This window comes from Paramormyrops kingsleyae, chromosome 22 (genome assembly GCF_048594095.1).
Source record: "Paramormyrops kingsleyae isolate MSU_618 chromosome 22, PKINGS_0.4, whole genome shotgun sequence".
NCBI lineage: Eukaryota > Metazoa > Chordata > Actinopteri > Osteoglossiformes > Mormyridae > Paramormyrops > Paramormyrops kingsleyae.
In genome coordinates this window covers 11,161,918-11,183,325 of record NC_132818.1, presented here as the reverse complement: position 1 = coordinate 11,183,325, position 21,408 = coordinate 11,161,918, and the positions used below count along the sequence as shown (strand labels likewise).

At 42.6% G+C, this 21,408-nt stretch overlaps 2 protein-coding genes across 5 annotated transcripts; both read left to right on the top strand.

Annotated features, from left to right (window-relative positions):
• Positions 1-380: 380 nt before the first annotated feature.
• On the top strand, positions 381-13,789 carry LOC111836901 (dual specificity mitogen-activated protein kinase kinase 3-like). 3 transcript variants are annotated; one of them, XM_023798578.2, is made up of 13 exons: positions 381-463; positions 724-852; positions 3,383-3,449; positions 3,552-3,600; positions 4,497-4,610; positions 6,471-6,590; positions 6,840-6,956; positions 7,041-7,092; positions 7,193-7,320; positions 7,404-7,481; positions 8,307-8,446; positions 8,658-8,703; positions 8,774-13,789. In XM_023798578.2, the coding sequence occupies exons 2-13, from the start codon at positions 792-794 to the stop codon at positions 8,858-8,860; spliced, it is 1,059 nt and encodes a 352-aa protein (XP_023654346.2). In that variant the 5' UTR covers positions 381-463; positions 724-791; the 3' UTR covers positions 8,861-13,789. The 3 variants fall into 3 exon arrangements, with proteins under 3 accessions (XP_023654346.2, XP_023654345.2, XP_023654344.2); XM_023798577.2 differs by having other exon boundaries at positions 699-852; XM_023798576.2 differs by having other exon boundaries at positions 388-852.
• A 1,921-nt stretch (positions 13,790-15,710) lies between these two features.
• Positions 15,711-19,753, top strand: LOC111836943 (transmembrane protein 11, mitochondrial-like). 2 transcript variants are annotated; one of them, XM_023798652.2, is made up of 3 exons: positions 15,711-15,822; positions 16,110-16,306; positions 17,495-19,753. In XM_023798652.2, the coding sequence occupies exons 2-3, from the start codon at positions 16,260-16,262 to the stop codon at positions 18,009-18,011; spliced, it is 564 nt and encodes a 187-aa protein (XP_023654420.1). In that variant the 5' UTR covers positions 15,711-15,822; positions 16,110-16,259; the 3' UTR covers positions 18,012-19,753. The 2 variants fall into 2 exon arrangements, with proteins under 2 accessions (XP_023654420.1, XP_023654421.1); XM_023798653.2 differs by lacking the exon at positions 16,110-16,306 and having other exon boundaries at positions 15,729-15,822.
• The last annotated feature ends 1,655 nt before the right edge of the window (positions 19,754-21,408 follow it).

Below are 21,408 nucleotides of genomic sequence, written 5' to 3'. Positions count from 1 at the left end.
CGGCATTTGCCTTGCATGTCCTGTTGCCACACTTCCAAATAAAGTAACATCATCATCATTCTGTGGGGAGTCAGTTGTGACTGTAACAGAGAAGCTCTTTAATGCTGTACACCTGCCCTCTTTACAAAGACTGAACTACAGGGTTCAAATAAAGTGAAAATTTATGGCCTCGAAATGTGTCAAGGTCTACGTTATTAGCACATGTTTTTCTTAAAAAGTAGTTGTAGTGTTAAAACAATTTAGTTTCCTACTATTATGCAGTAGCACTGTTCTACTGGGATCCGATGCATAGGTTGCCTATTTCATGGCAGCTTTGTGGAAATCACCGCAAACTCCGGGGTGGCGGTTCCAGCCAATGAACGCCCTCGGCGCAGGGACGTTCGGGAGCGCAGTGGAATGAGCGGATGACGCTGTTCTCAAGCCTGCAGTCCTACGTGACACGCTGGCTCCGAAACTTATTGATGTAAGCCTTATTTTCTGTTTTTCCGAAGTTGCCGTCTTGTAACTCGTGAGAAAATAGATTGAAATACCAATGTACTTTACTGACGTATGCACATGATTAATGTCAAATAGTTTATGTTTCGTGATTGTGCAAGACTAACTAAACGAGGACTTCGGGAGTGTCTAGTTTTTGGAAACGCTGAACGGTCTTCAGTGGTTTTGAATTTTGTTTCGCTGAATTTATTGAAAACAATTAGTTTGTGGCTGGATGTTTATTTGGAGGAAAAGCGGACAGAAATCCTGACATTGGAAAGGGCGACGCGCGAGCTTCCCCCGCGCTCACGGTGAGCATGTCGAGGCGGGGTCGCGAGACGGACCCAGGGGGGGCAGCGCCACCACCCAAAGGGCTAGGTGAGTGAAAACGTTATCACACAAAATCTTATTTAATAAAAAGGAACTTGTAGCCATATTCTTAGTGTACACATTTAACCGCAACGTGGAAACCTTTCCGTGTTTTTATTAAGTTTTGTTTGGATGTTTGGAGATTTATCTTTACATTTTATCAGTCCATTTCACTGTTTTCTTTGGCGCAACGTAAGTCTCGCAGAAAGAAAGGTGTGTAAAGGTGTGGAAATACCTGTGTGGAGGATTTGTAATCTCAGGGAACAAGCTGGTTTCACAAAGGAACTTAAAACAGCTGGTTTGCTGAATCATACGACTCCAGAACAGGAATGGCTGAGGTTTCTCAGTGTAATCCAGTATCTCTGTGATGAATAGAGTATGAGTTTTGCTCTGTATGTCTGAGACCTGTTTAGATGCTGTGTGTGTCACATTTTCTTGTCACCCAACACTGATGTAGTTTGGTCCGGGCTTATTAAGATGCTGCTCGTCTTCGCTTGATGCAGGCGATCAGGGTCCCTCAGCCGTAGCCTGGCCCAGCAGAAGCTGAGACATGTAGCAGTGACCGCAAAGTCCAGCAGAGCTGCTGTCAACTCCCTATCACACACTCTCTCTCACTCATGCTCACCATTCCCTGTCAGGTTATGATATGATGTGTGTTGCCAAACGATGCGGTCCGACAGGAAGTGCACGGAGTCGCACGGTTCCCTCAGAGCCCAGTCTGACAGTCACTAGGGGTGCTCCGATCAGGATTTTTGGGGCCGATCACCGATCTCCGATCACTAGAAGCTGTATCGTCCGATACCGATCACCGATTACAGGGTCTACTTGAAGCCTTATCATGTAGCATTATTTATTAAACTATATCTAACAACAATGTAAACTAAGTATTGAAATTACAAGAAGAGGAATATCATGAATTGACAACTGTATATATTGGCAAGCAACACGTGCAACATGTCAACTTAAAACATAGTAGCCTGTGCTTGGTTAGTAATTAGGAACAGCTTAGAGATTGACAAGTACAACTTTCCTGTAGATTGTATAAAATTAAATAAAATAACATACAGAACAAACAGAGTCTTTGACTTTGGCTTTAGAGTACTTTAACTTTAGGCTAAAAACTGCAACAAAAAAGGCTATAGTCAAAATTTTGTTTCAAGTCAGTTTTCCAAAGTAAGCACTCAGTTTTTCTAATTTACTTTAAGGACCACAGGTAATAAGTTGCACAACAAAAATAAATAATAAAAAAAATAACAAAAAACTTGTACCTCATATACATCTCTATGTCTGTTTCTATCCGTCTGCAACTTTAATTCACTTCTCAGGGCAGGCCTGACAGGCCATTGCAAGTTCACATCTCTTGGGATGTCAAGAAGAAAGGCAGTTAACTAATAGAACCACAACTGCACTATCATGAATCAATGATAAATTCTGAAGTAGTTACTTTTTTTCGGAGAAGCTCAGGCAGATTTTGTGGGCATTTAGAGAGGTAGAGAGAGGGGCAGAGAGAGCAAGAGTGAGTTAGAGAATGAGAAAGGGTGGATAAAGATTTGTAGCTTACTTCTTAAGCATCAAGGGCAGATTTTTCTTAATAAATATAAGCATCTCCACATTTTTGCCTGACAGCTTCTCATCTATAATATTTCCTGCTGTGCTAAAAAGTCGCTCACTATCAACACTTGTGCATGGGGCACAGAGGTAGGTTCGTGCTGCTTGTGCGAGAGAATGAAAACAGCTTTTATTGTTCTGCCAAAAAAACAAGAGGCATATGAATTATTTTATCTGATATTTCTTTATGCTTCTTACTGTCCTTGCAGTAGGGTTGCTGTCTTTGAAATGTCTCTGTTACCGACGGCTGAGTGAGTGGCGCGCGAGTTGCTGAACTCTCCCGCTCTCTCTTAGCGCTAGCCAACTTTGAAAACTGCTCATGTTCCTTTACGTGACTAACCTTCAAATGTCTGATGAGGTTCGTGGTGTTAAAATGCTTTGGGTGCTTCCCGCCTCGTGGAATTGGCTTGTTACACAGGTTGCAGATTGCTAATGTATTGTCTTTTTTACACAACACGTAGAATTGCCAGACCGGTGAAGCCATTTTAGCAGCACGCAAACAAATTGTCTCGTGAGTTTTGTGTCATCTGATCGGCTTTTCTATATCGGCCATTATAGAGACTGCCGATCAAACTTCCCAAAGCAATTATCGGCCGATTATGATCGGTGACCGATCAATCGGAGCACCCCTAACAGTCACTGCAGAAACTGTGAATTGTAAAAAAGCTTGCTGCTCCAAACTGGGAGACTTCCCATTCCCAAGGCAGCTGGCGTGGAGCAGTTTGTTCCCACCCACTTCGGGTGAGAGGTGTCCAGACAGGCCATGGGGAGTGCCATAGCCTTGGTGGTTTAATGAAATGAAACAGTTCTTGGAAAAGCAGGGCTTTCCCAGTCCCTCCTTTTTCATGTGTGAGTCACTGCTGTGCTTGTATCAGACAGCATGTGTCCTGACTAGATGAGTCACCGCCTCTAATGTCCTCCTTTTGCGCAGCCAAGAAGAAACCGGTGTGTCCCATCTTCATAAGCGAAGATTTTGCAAGAAGTGAGGCAAATCTCACGTGAGTCTCTTAACCGCCAACCCCGCTGATGGCAAAATGCACAGTATCCACCTTGATCTCAAGCCTCCAGTATCCTCACAACAGCCCTATTCCTGTTTGCAGGCCCCCCAGGAACCTGGACTCACAGACCTCCATCACTATAGGAGACAAAGTAAGCATGAGAAACAGCAGGTTTGCCCCGTAGTGTGCAGCTGGACTGAAGTGTCCATGTGGGCCAGTACTGACCGCTGGTGCATATGTGAGCTTGTCTGGAAAGACGGAGGATACGATGGCAGCATGTGGCTAAGTCGGCTAAGCTTCTGTGTCTGTGATCAGAAGGTTGTTGGTTCAGGCCCAGCCTCAGCATGCCTGTGTGTCTTTGAGTAAGGCCCTAACCCCCAGCTCCCTGAGTGTCATAACAGGTGGCTGCCCTTTGTAGCCCACAGACACCAAGGTGGATGAGGTGTAATGAGAATTTCTCTCTGGGGATCCAATAAGTATCAATTATTATTAATATGAGGTTAGTGATGCACTTTAACTCTCGACTCCCTGTGCACACAGTCCTTACGTCTCTATGTGGCATGTCCGCGAAATTCCCCTGCTTTTGAGATTTTTAAATAAAAGTGGATATGTATGTTGCAATAATAATCTGTTGTCATGGTGCTGCCGTTGTTTTTGCCGTGCAGCGATACAAGAACAGCAGAGAGGCTTCCAGAAACTCACTGTAACAGATAAATTTGGCCCACAAACAGTGCCGCCACCATGTGTTGGTGAGGTGCCCACTCAGAAGTTCAGCCTAAATCTCAATCCTGTTGGTCAGCTGTTGGCACACCTAAGGTGAAACACACCTTTTCAGGCGTGCTCATCATTCTGGCCCTTTTGTGCCAAAGGCTCCATATCAGAGAAGGTTGTCATTGTCATGTTCTGCGCAATAGTAACCGTTTCATGCCAGGGGACAGAGTCTCGGACACGCAACAGCTAAAAGCAGACTCTCTTCAGTGAATCCAGAGGAGCTCCTTCTCTGATATCCGAAGGCGGTCTGACATTGGTGCCATCTGTCACACGCAGAACTGTGATATCCAGGCAGATGATCTGCTTTTCCTGTTGGAGTTGGGCCGTGGGGCATACGGAGTGGTAGAGAAGGTGAGACACACCCAGAGCGGCACCATTATGGCTGTGAAGGTGAGTGAGATCGGCGGCAAATTCGTAGACTGACTGCTGCAGTCAGCAATGAGCTGAGTATGTGACAGGTTAGGACAGTTATGCAGGACGAGGGAGTTAAAGAAGTCATGATTCTGCAAAAACACCACGAAGTGGGGATGAGTCCCTTGGTGAAGAGTAAATAAAATATCTAGGTAGAGGCTGGGGGGTCTGGGAGGAGCAGGGATTCGTTTAGGGGAGGAATTTCAGGCAAATGAATTAGGGTTGGGCTGATATCTGACTTTGCACGATCAATTATTGTCACAAAAAATATCTAGATTATAGATAATTTCTAAACACGTGATCATGAATGAGAAGATGTTTGTATAGCCTGTTTTGCATTTCTGTTTGCAGCAATACATAAGTAATATTTGTTAAAAAGCTGTTAAAACAGTGTTGTACAGCCTGTAATTTACAACTCATAACACAAACGCAAAAACTATTCAAGAGTATTCAGTGAAGTAAAGCATTCTTTTCACCTTTTATTTTTCCAATTTGAAACAGGAAACTGGAAGTATTGCCCAAATAAAGTGTCCTGGCAGTGCTCATTATTGTACAATGAAAATAAATGATGCCCAATACAGAAATTATGGCATTTAATAATAACAATAACCATCATAATTGTTTGTATGTTTTAGTATCTCATTGCTTAAACATGTAGGCAAAGTGCCATCGCCATTTGGGAGAGGAACTTAAACAGTAACCAGTTTAAGCATTTGAGTGAGAAACACAGGCATGTTTGCAATGTGCACTATCTTTTTGATGGGGTGTGCTTATCGCAGAACTGCAGGGGGGAAAAGGGGATTTTCTGTGTGTTTGTTTTTTACCCTGATAATGTAGTTTGAAATAGAATTAGTTGTAACTAGCAATGAAAACTCCAACCATCTTCTGTAACTGCTTATCCTCTTCAGGGTTGTGGGAGGTCCCAGTCTATCCCAGAGACTGGGGGCGCAAAGCAGGGAACAACCCAGAATGGGGCACCAGCCCATCACAGGGCACACTCACACACCATTCACTCACATAAGCACGCCTATGGGCAATTTGGTAACTCCAACTAGCCTCAGCATGCTTTAGCACTGTGGGGGAAACCGGAGTACCTGGAGGAAACCCCACGATGACACGGGGAGGACAGGAAAACTACAAACACATGGAGCCATGGCGGAGACTTAAACCCCAGTCCCAGAGGTGGGAGGCAACACTGCTAACCACTGCACCACCATGCTGCCCCACAATGAAAAGTCTTTACACACATTTTTCAATTATATCAATATAATTGGAAAATAATCGATAAGGAGGAAAGGATATTGTATTTATCGATAATACTGATTATCTACCCAACACTAAAATGAACTACAGGCACCTCCCTATGTCTAACTTCAGAACAGGCCTGCATCAGACCTATTGCATCTCTCCTCCAACCATCCCTTCCTATGCATTTAGCTTAACTGAACCAGGACTGTCTGTCTTTAATTATCAGGGTCACCATGGTGAATATTTGCCATAGCAACGCAAGTGAACTCACAGGTTGGCCCAGGCTGTTACTCAAGACAAATAAAATCATAGATCACTGTACTGTGTGGGGAAAAATCATTTTAATGTAGCAAAAGGTGGGAGGTTTTAAACAGGTCAGCTGTAACTCGGTATAGAGATGATAAAGTAGAGGGGCAAATCTTTATCTTGCCACATGCTGTTAAAATATATGGCTACTCTGTTACAATATATATATTACGAATAATATTTTTATATAGTGCCACTGGGGGCAGTACAGTGGCTTACTGCAGTGTTTCCAAACCCGGTCCTCGCCCAGGTCTTGCTGGTAATCAGCTGTGATGTTGCCTGCAGAGGATCAGAGCTACAGTCAACAGCCAGGAGGAGAAGAGGTTGCTGATGGACCTGGACATCTCCGTGAGGACCATGGACTGTCCATACATTGTCACCTTCTATGGGGCACTTTTCAGAGAGGTGGGCAGGCCGGCCCCCATCTGAAGCTGCCGTCCTTTCTGTTTGGATTTTTGGCTCTTTGTCTTTACTTGGGGAAATTGAGATAAATTCCCCATAACTAGCCGTAATCGCTTAGTGATAATTCAGTGATTCACATGAAGTGATACAGAGTAAAGAAGTGATATAGAGCAGCAAGTGAAAGCCCCCCTCCCAGCTGTGTCCACGGTCTGGGGGGCTTGTGTTAACGGGCACCTGTGGCCTCCTGTTCAGGGAGATGTCTGGATTTGCATGGAGCTCATGGACATGTCACTGGACAAGTTCTACAAAAAAGTCTTGGAGAAAAAGCGGAAGATACCGGAGGACATCTTGGGGAAAATAGCAGTGTCTGTGAGTGTTCAGCTGGTTCAGAGGTCATTACTATTGCAACAGAAAAAGTCCTCTCTTGACCATTATTTCATCTTTTTTTCCTAGATCGTCAAAGCATTAGAACATTTGCACAGTAAACTGTCAGTTATTCACAGAGGTAAGGGTTCTTTAGCATGTTGCACTGTGTGTGTGTGTGTGTGTGTGTATGCGCGCGCATACGCAGATGTGCTCATTCTGACTTGTTCTCCCCACCTGAGATGTGAAGCCGTCCAACGTCCTCATCAATCACGAGGGCCACGTGAAGATGTGTGACTTTGGCATCAGTGGGTACCTGGTGAACTCAGTGGCCAAGACCATGGATGCAGGTTGTAAACCCTACATGGCGGTGAGTGTGAATCTACACCAGTGTCACTTGAGTGACCCTTGGGTAACCTGTGGGTGATCGTCCAACTGGCTCTTTATCCACAGCCGGAGAGGATCAACCCAGATGTAAACCAGAGTGGCTACAACATCAGGTCGGATGTGTGGAGCTTGGGGATCACACTGGTAATTGATCCAAGGCATTCTGATGCATCCAGGGATGTTTAGTTTAGCATCTCCCAATACAAACTGTCTGTGCCCATAGTAGTGTTGCAGTACTCGAGACCGGTCTTGGGGACGGTCTCAAAACCACTTTCTTGCGGTCTTGGTCTTGTCTTCGAATCACCTTTTTTTGATTCGGTCTTGTCTTAGTCTCGAATGTAGAGAACTCGAGGTTTTATTTCAAGAGCAATCAAGACCACTCATCAAAATGCCTTAGCTTTTCTCACAAAAGCTCGATATGTTTGTAAGCCCTGAAAACCCGAGAAACGCACAATGCATTGATTTTCGTTCCCATTAATCTCAGGCTTGTAGCTTTGGATACGTATAATGCAAACATGAATCTCATATCGTTGGAATCAAACTTACTCGGTCCGGTTGTCCAAGTTGCAGCGTTGTGCACTAAAGCATTCCAGAGTCGTCCTGTGCACAATGAGACATATATTTTAAACATTTTCTACTGAAAGGCACCCCTATTAATGCATAAAACATTATATTATTCACATTAAATGGGAAAAGTGCATATTCACTTCCTTAATGATCCATGTACTACCCTTCTGAGAAAAAATATTTATTTTATAATTAACTTATTATAACCTATAAATAAAGGGATAGAAAAACACTTAGAATTCTACTAGAAATAACAACAAAATACAGCATTGTGTTTATTAGGAAGACAATTACTTGATATTTGCGCAATATTCACAAAAGTTTGTATATGTATGTTTGATGTCAAGGTCCGTCAAAACAGAGAAGCTGATTGATTGTCCCTGGGCCTCATTGACTCCCCAGATTGAGCTGGCCATCCTCCGATTCCCCTACAAGTCATGGAGCACCCCTTTCCAGCAGCTGAAGCAGGTGGTGGAGGACCCATCACCCACTCTGCCTACTGACGGATTCTCTCCAGAGCTGGTGGAGTTCACAGCTCACTGGTAAGAGAGACACGGACGTGGTTCTGTGGGGGCTGCAGCTGCAGTAAATATGATTGTGGCTTCCAGACACCTAAAGGGAACTATTTATTACTGAAATATCTAGATCTGCAGTTCTGAAGCATGGAAAAAATATTTGGGGCATATTGTAATGAAGGCAGTAGTACTTTTTGAATGTGTTCTGACTAAATGTTTCATTAAAATATTGTCACAGTTTGAGAAAGAATCCAGAAGAAAGGCCAAACTACATCAAACTGATGGTAAGTTTTTAAAATTCTGCCAGCAACAGCAAATGCGAGGGCTTGGACATCAACTCTTGTTCCTTCGCAGGATTATGCCTTCTTCAAGATTCACGCATCCAAGGAAACAGATGTAACCTCTTTTGTGAAAGAAATTATCGACGACAGTTTGGACTGAGCTTCTGGTCTCTGGCAGGACTCGTCCTCTCTTACCTTCTTTTTTTATTTTGTCTCACTTCCTGAGGTCACGTACCAGCATCATTTGTTATTTATTATTCTATGAATTTAGTAAAGGTTATAAATAGAATCCGATCTCTGCATGACACATAATCAGCAGCATGGGTGCCACCAAACCCTTGGGAACCTCTGGCCACCCCCTAATGCAGCTGTAGAGATTTAATTTCAGAAGCGAATCCATCGAAAGCTGCGATGCCCCATCGGCCCGTTAACTGTGCTGGACCTGCCCTCAGTTTGTGTGGTTAACTTGATTGCACCACAGCGCTCCTGAATGAACTGGTATGTACAGTTGTGTTCAAAATAATAGCAATCCAACATCACTAACCTGATCAATCACTGTTTTTGGTAAAAATTATATTTCTACATGGCAAATAATTTACTTGTAGGTGTAGTAGAGTAATGGAAAACCAGCAGACTCAACAGTCATGACATGCATGCTGCTGATTCTGTGTAATTGAATCATTAATTGAAAGGCGCGTGTTCAAAATAATAGCAGTGCGAAGTTCAATTAGTGAGGTCATTCGTTCTGTGAAAAACCAGGTGCCAATTATGGGCCGTATTCAAGTAAGGAAGGCAGCAAATGTTGTACATGCTGGTTGTAGTGCATTTCTCTCTGAAATTCTGAGTAAAATGGGTCGTTCCAGACATTGTTCAGAAGAACCTTGATTAAAAAGTTGATTGGAGAGGGGAAAACATATAAAGAAGTGCGTAAAATGATAGGCTGCTCGGCTGAAATGATCGCAAATGCTTTAAAATGGCAACCAAAACCTAAAAGACGTGGAAGGAAACGAAAAACTACCATTCGAATGGATCGAAGAATAGCCAAAATGGCAAAGCCAATGATCAGCTCTAGGAAGATCAAAGAAGGACTAAAGTTACCTGTGAGTTCTGTTACAATCAGATGACGCCTATGTGAAGCCAAGCTATCACCAAGAAGCCCCCGCAAAATCCGATTGCTGAAAAAAAGACGTGCTGAAGAGGTTACAGTTTGCCAAAGAATATATTGACTGGCCTAAAGAGAAACGGCCACATTTTGTGGGCTGATGAAAGCAAGATTGTTTGGTTTTTTTTTGGGTCTAGTGGCCGCAGGCAGTTTGTCAGACGACCCCCAAACACTGAATTCAAGCCACAGTACACTGTGAAGACAGTGAAGCATGGTGGCGCAAGCATCATGATATGGGGATTTTTCTCATACTACGGTGGCGGGCCTATTTATCACATACCAGGGATCATGGATCAGTTTGAATACCTCAAAATACTTGAAGAGGTCATGTCACCTTATGCTGAGGAGGAAATGCCCTTGAAATGGGTGTTTCAACAAGACAACGACCCCAAACATACCAGTAAACCAGCAACATATTGGTTCCAGACCAACAAGATTGACGTTATGGAGTGGCCAGCCCAATCCCCGGACCTTAATCCAATAGAAAACTTGTGGGGTGACATCAAAAATGCTGTTTCTCAGGCAAAACCAAGAAATGCCGAAGAAGTGTAGAATGTAGTCCAATCATCCTGGTATGGAATACCTGTTCACGGGTGCCAGAAGTTGGTTGACTCCCTACAACACAAATTGCAGCAGTTCTGAGAAGCAGTGGTTATACAACTAAATATTAGTTCAATGATTCAAAGGAAAGCAAAACCTTAAAACATTCTTTAGTTCATACGGTGGATGTCTGAGTTTGTAAAGAAGAATGTGGACACTGCTATTTTTTTGAACAGCTGAATATTCCCTTTCCTTCACTTTCTGTAAAGGAGTAACACAAATGTGATGAATTTCTCTTCTTGTTTTGATTTGGAATAGAATTTGTAGTGCTCACAATGCATTTGCGTGTATGGAAATAAAAACTATTATAAGGATTTTCAGCTTTATTCACTTTTTAGACACACTGCTATTATTCTGAACACAACTGTAAAATCTTGAATTGAAGAATAATAATATGTAACGCTTTACATTAACTGCACCTTCATAATGCATTCATTATGCATTCATAGAACATTCAGTGCACCTTCATAATGCATTCATAGAACATTCATAAGCAGCATGCAAGTACACCTTAACATCCTAACATCCCTTAACAGCTTTAATATACATTAATAACAAACATAACATGATTATACAATTGTAATGTTATATAATGTTTGTTATTAATGTATATTACAGCTGTTAAGGGATGTTAGGATGTTAAGGTATACATACATGATGTTTATGAATGTTTTATGAATACTTAATGAATACATTATGAAGGTGCACCGAACGTTTTATGAATGCAATATAAAAGTATTATGAAGGTGCAGTTAATGTAAAGCGTTACCTAATAATAATGTTATTATTATGTATTGGTGCTTGTGTCACCCAATGAAAATCACTGACCATCCCATTGAAAAATTCCTGATGGCACCCCTGATCAGCACCTAGGAAATGCAGGTTGTCTGTATTTATCTTTCTGCAGTAGCCTTAATATTTGGAACCTCTTGCAACCAGTGAGACATACATCTGAGCATGGGCGTGTTGTACTGGGATGTTTTATTGTACGGTGGGTGTGGTCAAGGCTACATGGCTGTAGTCAGCTGTGCAGATGCGCTGTATGGGAGTGTGCATGTGTCATGTGGGTGTGGTCAGAGCTGTACCGTGTGTTCTGTGTGCGTGTGTCTGTGGTATGGTGTCAGGACCAGTACAGGCATGCCACATAAGGGTGTGTGAGTATGCATCACTACCTTCTTCATGTGTTTTAAACTGGTTAAACCTGCTTTCACGGTTTCATGTGCAAAAGTAGGAATCTCTTCCAGAAAAGTGAACTTGCAGCCTCTTAAAAAAAAAATTAAAAATCACATAAAAAAATAAACTTCTGCCCCTGTGGATGACATTACTTGTCCACTCTAACATAGTTGCATGTGGCGTGTCTGATGTACAGGTTCCTGATGATACAGTAGAGGTCTCTTCATGTTTGGGTCTTTATCAAGGGTAGGCAGCCCTGATCCAGGAGTTCTGTATCTGCTGGTACCTGCTGGAACCTGCTGGATACCGGAACTCCAGGATCAGGGCTGCCTACCCCTGGTCTATATCCACACATCATCAAAACTATTAACTGCTAGTAATATTTCACACGAGAAATTATTTCATAAAGATTCATTCCCTGATAAACTCCCTTGTTTTGTTGCACTTTTTGAGCTGGTTTTTTGTATGCATATATGAACAAAACTATATAATGATGTTGGAGGAATGTCAAAACTTTTGGTTTTGATGGTTTTCTGGATTATTCACTTTTGTTGAATTGACTTACAGTTTTGTACAGTACACAGCCAGATGTTTGACTGTCACCTTTCAGGTTAAGAAAAGGTCTCTGGGACCTAAAACACTAAACATCAGGTTATGGCAGGTTGTGCTATCTGCCATATTAGTGCTTCAATCTTTCTTTAAAATCAGATGTGGAGAACATTCTCCTCATTTATGAGTCAGTTAGGTTGCGTAGTTCCTTGGTGCTCTTCACCCAGTCACAAAAGAATTTGCATAGGGTTGCTAAGGTACATCAAGCTTATTCTTGTATTGATTATTTTTTTGTAGATAGAGCCGTTCACTCTGCAGTGAAATCTTCAGAATGCTGATGCCATTGTTATTTCTGGTCACGTGCCATACATTTAGTTTACCTAAGATACAGAGGCATTGGAAACTCGATACATACTTGCCATATTATGATGAGTTCTGTGATTTTATGTCAAAGAAAATAAAGTTCTTTATTGAGACTAACAGCACAGAGTCTGTTTCGCCGTCTCTGCTATGAGAGACTCTAAAAGTTGTAATACGGGGAGAGATTCTCTTATAGCGCACATCTGGGCAGGAAAAACAGCAAGAACTGATCGACGCAATTCTCCATATAGATAGAGAGTACTCCGGTTCTCCCAGTCCAGACTTGTACGCCAACAGGATTAATCTTCAATCTGAACATGACTTGCTCTCTACTGGGAAAGTAGGATATCTAAGGGGACATGTTATGTCCTCAGAGGGTGGTCTCTCTGGCCGGGATTATGAGTGATTAGGAAATGCAGCTTGAGCTTGATGTGGCAGACAGGGGTGGGACGAGGCGCTACCTGAGGTCCACTCCACATCTTCATGTGCTCACCTTAGTTTAATTCAGTTTAAGGTCCAAATAGGATTCATTTCACGAAAGCTAAGCTTAGTAGACAGTTTCCAGATATGAGTGACTACTGTGTTAGTTGTGGTCTGTCACTGGCAAATCACACTCATGTTTTATTCTTGTCTAAAATAATCTGAGTTCTGGTCCTGTTTGTTCAGAATGTTAGGCGAAGCCCATAATATCACATTAGAACCCAGCCGGTTGATAGCTGTCTCGGATGCCTCATATGCCTACTAATCTTACTAAGAAAGGTGCTGATGTTGTTGCTTTTGCCTGCCTTATAGCCCATAGATGTATCTTCTTACAGTGGAAGAGCCCAATTCCACCCACTTAATGTCCTTCTTATCATTAGTAAAAGTGAAATACTCTCTAAGAGGCTCATTGGCTATTTTTTACAAAATGTGGCAGCCTATTATTGTATATGTGTATGTATATGTGAATACCCATTCCTCTCTGGAGCCGTACTGATTCCAGGCATCCACTTTCTATGCATCCATGTTGTTTTATTTTTCTCCCTATTTTATTTCATCTCGACTACTCTTTTTGGGGTTTTCTTGTAGTTGTATGTGGGTGGTGGAGGTGGATTTGGTTGAAACACCCCTTGGGAGAGACATGTGATAAGGGGGGGGGAATGAAATACAAAAAGAGGGAAAACGTGTGAAACAGTTCTGTATATTGTATTGTATTTCATATTTTTATAACATTGTTTCCATTAAAAAAATTAGCTCTATTACAAACCTGTGTTTCTGTTCAGTTCACAGACTGTTTAAGAACAAGACTGCAATTCCAGCTCCAGAGAGCTGGTGCGAGGTGAAAGGCAAGTGCACCATTAGTGCTGCCAAACGCAGTGATTAGTGATTTTTTATTTAAAAACAAAACACCTCTGCTCCACTGTCCCCAGCAGGACTCTGAAAATTTTAACACAATGAATCCATAACAAACAAACAAACAAACAAATTTATTTTTGTATAGCGCATTATCACAACATTACATCGTCGCAAAGTGCTTTACAGCATCCCCACCCAAAGCCCCCAGTGAGTAAGCCATAGGCGACAGTGGCAAGGAAAAACTACCTAGAAGGAAGAAACCTTGGGAGGGACCAGACTTAAAGGGGAAGCCCATCCTCCAGGGGCCGGCAGGGAGAGTCAAATACAGTAAATTTTGAGACACAAACGGGGAGCGAATATATAAATATAGCTGTAAATATGGATAAATTGTGATCTTTCTTATATTTGGTTAAATGTATTGCAAATATAGGCTTCCATTAATAATAATGAAATTGGGCTGAAATAGACGTTTCGTATATGGATAAATATTTTTAATCACAGAATGTTGCCACCTTGTGGCCGAAAAGTTATAAAACTATGGAATCTTTATTGCAGATCCATCCGTCCACCCACTTTAATTCTGGGCAGTTTCGAAACTGTTTTCACGGTGTTCTTTGCATGAAGAAGATAAAATAAAACGGGAATTTGAACATCAGTATGAAGCGTTGACTCCCTTGTGACCGGCGTAGTTACAGTTTTCACTTTTGTTTTGGATGTTAAATTCCACACACACACGCGGGGCACGTTTTAAGTTGTAAGATAATACAGCTTGACTTGGAATTATGTCAGAAACGTTTGGGATATACCTGCTAATTTATGTTTTTTGGGACGTACCGGCTAAATAATCAGATTTATGGCAATCTACGCCTATATATCTGTGTCACTGTATAACAACACAACGTGTAGGCCTATATAATTTACGACACACCGCCATTTCTAAGCAATACTTTCTAATGCAAAATGAAACTCGAAATAACACTCAGAAATTCCCACGCTTTGTTAGATCGGGTAGGCAATTCGTACTAGTAGCAAAACAGAAAAAGCGTGTCGTTTGTTGATACCGCCTGACGTCACGCTTCTCCGCCTCCAGTTCCTATGCTCTGCACAGCCGCACATCGTGATGTGTTTAACGCCTTTACGGTTTAGGGAGTGTTGTACACTCAATGCTTCGAATGTGTAGAAATTTCAACAGAGCCTTGAAAACTCTTATTGTTCACGAGTCGCTATCAACGAGTCGGAATCAAATCTAAGTAAAAAAATAACGAGTTGCAAGTCGAGTCATTTTAAGAGCGACTCGAGTCCAGATCTGTGGTTGGTGAATAATGAAAGCATTTGTTTCCCTCAGCTTCGATATTCACTAACTGATACTGATTCTTCTGTTACTGGACTTTTTCTGAAAAAAAAGTTGTGTGCAAAAGCTATCGTACCATCCTCCTCAGTCTAGTTAAACTTTATGATCCTGTATCCGGTTCTCTATACCATTAAATAAGAAACACAGTTAGCACTCTGAGTACAACCATCTATTAAATATAGGCTCGTTATTACTCATACAATGCAACACGCGCTTCTGTATTTAAATAACACATTAACGATTTCAATTAAATCCGCTGCAGAAGACACTGAAAAATTACACTACCAACATATGCATATCAATGTATTACTTATTTACGTAAACTGCATAAAACGCACCACATTCATCATAAAAAAGAGCCTACTGCATATGCAAAGTAAAGTGTATTGTTTGACAGCAAGACAATGCGGATGGTCTGCATGGGTTAAACGGAAACACAATCAAAACATGTTTTTCGACGCTGCCTCTTGCGTAAGGTCACGTAGGAAGCAGGGGGGAGTGACAGCGCTTATTGTCGTTACACAAGTGGACAGCGCTAGTCATGCTGAGATACTGCAGTGCTGCACGAAGACCTTGAACGGACACATTATGGGTAAATATTAAAAGGCAATGCGAAAGTCCCAGAGGCTTTGCATTTCCATAATATATATTTTATGTATGTTAAATTATAATGTTTGCATGTGTTTTGGGAATGGTTTGTCCTACTTTGTGCCCCATAGTGTTGTCCTTGCGTTCTATTGGTCCATGTTTATGTTACCAAATTTTGGTACGGGAATTGTAGTTTATTATTAAAACAAATATTGGCGCAACCTTTTTAATTGCAATAAAGGCTATATATACGTAAGTGCATGCAGTTTGGTCTTTCGTTTTTTAATATAGATCAGGTGTACATATTTCCCAACGCCGGGAACAATCAACAAAGAGCACTGGCCTCAAAAGTCGAAAAAGTATTATCCAACAAGCTACTACATTACCCACAATGCACCACGGCGCAGCTGTGACGTCATCACAGAGTAGCGAGTTTCCAAGATGGCGGCGTTGGGAAGGAGGCGCGGTGTCCCAGTCGACAGGGAGAGGTCAGTGATATTTCACCAACATCTCGTAGAAATTCATCCTTGCACAGTCAAGCATGGACAAAACACGCATCATACACAATTCAATAAGGGAGTCTACGAATTTAAAAAGGCGAAGCCAGCTTTGTGGTCTTGTGGTGTTTGATTTGCCCAGTGGTAGCCAGCAGGCTAATTTACACTAATGACAGGAAAAAGCGCGCGTTTGTCTCGCAGCCTGACAGATAAAATCAGCAGATAACTTGGATTTGAGACATTTGTCACGTTTTACTCGTTGTAATAACCAGAGGTAATATTAATAAGCATTAAAGTGCGCCTTTCAAGGAAGATGCTTCCTTTTGTTTTGTTTACCATTGAGTTTTCAGGATTTTACTAGATTTACTGTTCAGACAGGCGTTTGCGCTGGGACAATCAAACGATTTAATTATAATTTCTAGGATGCATACCGAAGGATTAACGTAGACAACTGTTTAAATTTCGAAGTGGCCGAGCTACTATCCTTCGAGGGGTTGGAGCGTCTGCGCCCTCACCTTATCACGGGAGCTGCTGCTTTGCCCGTTAACCGCTGTAAGGAGTTCAGTGACTTTGATATTGCGAGTGTCTTGCATGTTTCTATTGCTTGGCTTTAATACATATTTCACCTAAGATTTTCCATAAGGCCCCTAGATTGCTAATGTGTGTCACTTAAATATACTCTTTAGCAGGTTGAAGTACCATGGATTGGCAAGAGCAAAAATGTATACGATTATACTGTCAGAGCTTTTTAGTGGACCTGTTGTTAACTGTGGTTCTGACTCTGCGGTCCTGACAGCCACATCTCCTAGCTCCTTGAAATGAATCAGAACAGAATGTGACACCCGCCTTCAAAACAGTGAAATGGTCTCCTGTGCAGTGAGTGTGAGATTTGATGCTGACACAACTGCCTCTGTGCTATCCTGCTGCAGCTGGTCAGTCAGGTACACTGACGCTGGCCCCGCACAGGCCAGGTGCGATCAGCTGCAGCATTCTGCATGGCTGTGGCCACAGAGCTGTGAGCTTCCTCCTGTTGGCTTGACCACTCCTGCACTATGAACGCTTGTTCTAGTTTTTATTAGAACTCTCTCTGCTCTTTTCTCGGTGTTGGGACGGTCCTCTCAGACCAGGTCTCGCTCATGTTCTGCTGTCATATGGTGTGCTCTCTTGTGCCCCCCACAGGGGAGTGATGGCCTCCACAGACTGTTACATTGTTCATGAGATCTACAATGGGGAGAACGGCCAGGAGCAGTTTGAGTATGAGCTGGAACAGGCACTGGAGGCCCAGTACAGGTACATTGTGATTGAGCCAACGCGCATCGGGGACGAGACAGCGCGCTGGGTCACAGTGGGGAACTGCCTGCACAAAACCGCCGTTTTATCGGGTGCTGCCTGTCTGCTGGCACCGCTCTCACTGCCCGCAGAGTGCTCACGCTACGTCGCACTGCCTGCGGGTGCTATCAGCGCCGCCTGTGCCACCCTCTATGCCATATCCTGGCAGTTTGACCCTTGTTGCAAGTATCAAGTGGAGTATGACAGTCACAAACTGACCCGCTTGCCGCTGCACACGCTGACCTCGTCCACGCCAGTGGTGCTGGTGCGCAAGGACGACATCCACAGAAAGAGACTCCATAACACAATAGCACTGGCGGCACTGGCCTACTGCATCAAGAAGATCTATGAACTGTATGCTGTATGATTTAAAGCAAGAGAGAACATCTGGGAGGGGCTAGAGCAGCCGAAAGCCATCAGCAAGAAAAGCAACAAAACAGTGTTTTTCACTGAACCGTTCTGTGGATTGGAAATTCACTGGAACACAGTTCAACTACAGGGGCTGGTTGTTTTTCTCAGTGACAAATAAATAAGCAAATATTGACACCCACTCCCCTGTAACCACACAACGAAATAGCGAGTAGTGAGGTCAGCATGCTGAGCGTAGTGAGAGGTGGTCCCACAGCAGCATGCTAAGTATTAACAGCCTGACTTTGTCCTCCTCAGTGGCTTCACTGTCCCCTTTGCAATTGAGTGAAAGAGCAGCACCTCATTAAATATTAGGAGCCTTGAAACTTACTTCACTTTTCTGTATTTTTTATAGCAAGTCCATATATGTGAACTGGGTCCATATCCTGTTTTTCTATATATAGTTTGGCACACAGTAAAGCTATTTCATATATTAGTAAAGGCTATCTGCCTGTTTTTAAAGAATGGGTTCAGAATGAGTTTGTGTGCTTCAGCCCATCAGCATCCCCAGAAAGTGAAGCTAATTGAGCTTCTGCCGGTCTGCCCTCTGCTGTCCCAGCATCCCTTGGGGCATTGCTTTCATGCGCATGGGAAGTTGGTGCTCAAGATGTGGCAGCTCCATCCACGCCGGTGGTGGGCCGCCGTCCTGGGTGTAGGACCTAGTGTGAGCTCCCATGCGGTGTTTCATCTGCTTCTTCATTGTACACGGAAGGTGTTTAGCTTTCTAAAAAAAATCTCAATTCATTGTCAACTTTTACTTTTAACTATGTTAGTGTCACATTTGGAAATTCGCCAGCTCATCCCAAAATTTGTACGCACAACGAAACAAGTACAACCATAAGCTCTAATGTCCTTTGTATATACAGTGGAGTTACACAGGAAGGTCAGATTTTTGCCTTTCTTCGATCAGCTGGAGGATCAAATCTAAAATAAAACTTTAAAAGTTAGATTTACCTGTTTCAGCAGTAGTTGGTTATTTTAAACAAATCAGCAAATCTGTCATGCATTTTGATCCATTTACCATATTTTTAGTATTTGTGATATTCCTGAGGTCAAAGTTTTGGTCTTAAAGACTGTTCACAATGTTTCCATGGTTCTTGTCAGCATGTTGGTATTAAGTTTGATCCCGGATAGACTGCGTTGCATTGCTGTGCTATATGATGAGTCTCCAGGAATGAAAGCTGTCTGGGCCGGGTTACTTCACTGGAGTGAATCTTCACACTCAGAACTGAAGGAGCACCTGTTTGTGGACTTTTGCAGCAAAATGCAAGACTACTGAATGCAGAGAACTTACGACAGCTGCCTGTTGTTCAGGTTGCTTCATGTATGCTAGATGTGCTGCGATGTATATATTTTAAAAAGGTGAAAGGCAAGCTGTTCCTCTTTCCGAATAGAACCTAAAACACTGTAATCCGCAGCAGAACCAGTTGTGCGTAACAGGGAGTAAGGAGTACCACTGCAATGAGAATGGGAGTTCTCATACATCTGAGGACATCCAGGCAAACCCAGATGCTTCATTACATCCACACTCTGTATTTTTTGGCTGTTTTCTGGACAATGTTTGATTGAGTTTGTACGGTTAAAGCTGCATTGGGTGGAAATATAGTTACTCTACTCCACTGTCGAATCTGAAATATGTGCTGCCTAAACATTAACATTTAATAGTGTAATTACACAAGTAAATAAACATTCAGTACTTCAGCTGTCCTGGCCCTTTTTGACTGTTTACCCTGGAGATGTCAGGATTGCTGTTGGCTCTGAGGCAGACAGGGCACCTTCTCTGTCCCTCAGCTATGATGCTGTGGTACTCCAGTCCACGAGCAGTATATCTGTCTGCAAAATCACACTCTGCCGATGATGACCCCACATGCATGATGGTCCACAAATCACCATGTACACAAGTCTAAATACTTTGGTTTTAGTATATTATGTTGTGGTTTTATTGATGACTTGTTCCTGCTGGTATATGTTAGAATTTTTATATTAAAAATTAAAAGAAGCTCATGTCACATGATCCAACATTTTCAGCTGTCACATCACAGAGAAAATGTCACTCCATGTGTGGTGAAGAGCCACGACAGCACAGCCGTGTTTGACAGGTTCCTGTCCCCGACCATGTTTTGTACTGTCTGTCATTCTGCTGGACCTCTGGGGGTGAAATGGTAAATCCCAGATTCAGTATGAAAGTGAAAAAAAGACGCGTGCAGTTTTCATCCTTTCAGAAAATTCTATTTGTAATTTGTAAAGTATTTAACTTTCACTATTTAGCTGAACAATTAGTGCCACTTGTAAGCGGCCCTTGCTAACTCACATTTCAAAACGTGGTAAATCCCACCAAACTTGTCACATCAGCAGGACAGCAATACAGATCACCTCTAATGATAGTACAGTGGTACCTCGGTTCTCAAACTCACTAGAACTCGAATTTCTTGATGGTCGAACAAACCAGTTTGACCTAGAACTCGATCTGAATATCAGAAGTCGAACCGTGAACGCTGACCTAATATAAATTGTACGCGTCAAGAAATTAGTCATACTACAATGCAATTCTTACTTGAATGCCTTCTTCACAGGCTGGACGATTAACCAAATAAAGCAGCACAACATTACAGTAACTAACAATAAATAAACCACTAACTTACGTGTACTATTAGAGCATTTATGTCATTTATTTAAACTTTATTTTACCAGGTAAATTAACTGAAAACCAGTTCTTACTGCTTTACGTGATATTCGGGAGAAATAGCAGATTACGCTTCGGAACTGCCTGGGATACAAACGTCATGCGTGTAACTAAACTCTTCAGCCAATAAGGGCAAAGGTGTGTTGTCACAGAGGCGGTTCCAGTTTGTGCAGCCGGGTGAGAGGTCCCAATGCATCTAACCGTAATGCATTGTGTCGCGTTCCACGGGGAAGCAGGCGACAGATGCCGTGAATATAAACAAAAGGGCTTTATTTCTGGGATGACACACGTAACATTACAATGACCGGACTGGGGAAACAAACAGAAACGCGGACTAAATACAATGAACTAATGACAACAATCAGAAACAGCTTTAAAACACTGGGAATCCACATGAGGTTAACGAGGGGGCGTGGCACACGAGAGGAGCGGCCGATAGGGGCATGACACATTGCTTCAGGATCAGAATGCGTTGCTTTAAGCCAGCGCTGTAAGCAAGTCGAACGCACCCAATGACCGGACTGGGGAAACAAACTGAAACGCGGACTTAATACAGAGGACTAATGACAACAACCAGAAACAGCTGATCACATGGGGATCCCACACGAGGTTAACGAGGGGGCGTGGCACACGGAAGGAGCGGACGATCGGGGCAGGACAGGGGTAATGTTGG

Excerpts from the sequence above, each read along its gene's own strand:
- LOC111836943 (XM_023798652.2), top strand. The coding sequence starts at position 16,260 with ATGGCGGCGTTGGGAAGGAGGCGCGGTGTCCCAGTCGACAGGGAGAG. Across the intron at positions 16,307-17,494 it reads GTCCCAGTCGACAGGGAGAG|GGGAGTGATGGCCTCCACAG; the intron begins GTCAGTGATATT and ends TGCCCCCCACAG.
- LOC111836901 (XM_023798578.2), top strand. The coding sequence starts at position 792 with ATGTCGAGGCGGGGTCGCGAGACGGACCCAGGGGGGGCAGCGCCACCA. Across the intron at positions 7,093-7,192 it reads ACTGTCAGTTATTCACAGAG|ATGTGAAGCCGTCCAACGTC; the intron begins GTAAGGGTTCTT and ends TCCCCACCTGAG. Across the intron at positions 8,704-8,773 it reads CAAACTACATCAAACTGATG|GATTATGCCTTCTTCAAGAT; the intron begins GTAAGTTTTTAA and ends GTTCCTTCGCAG.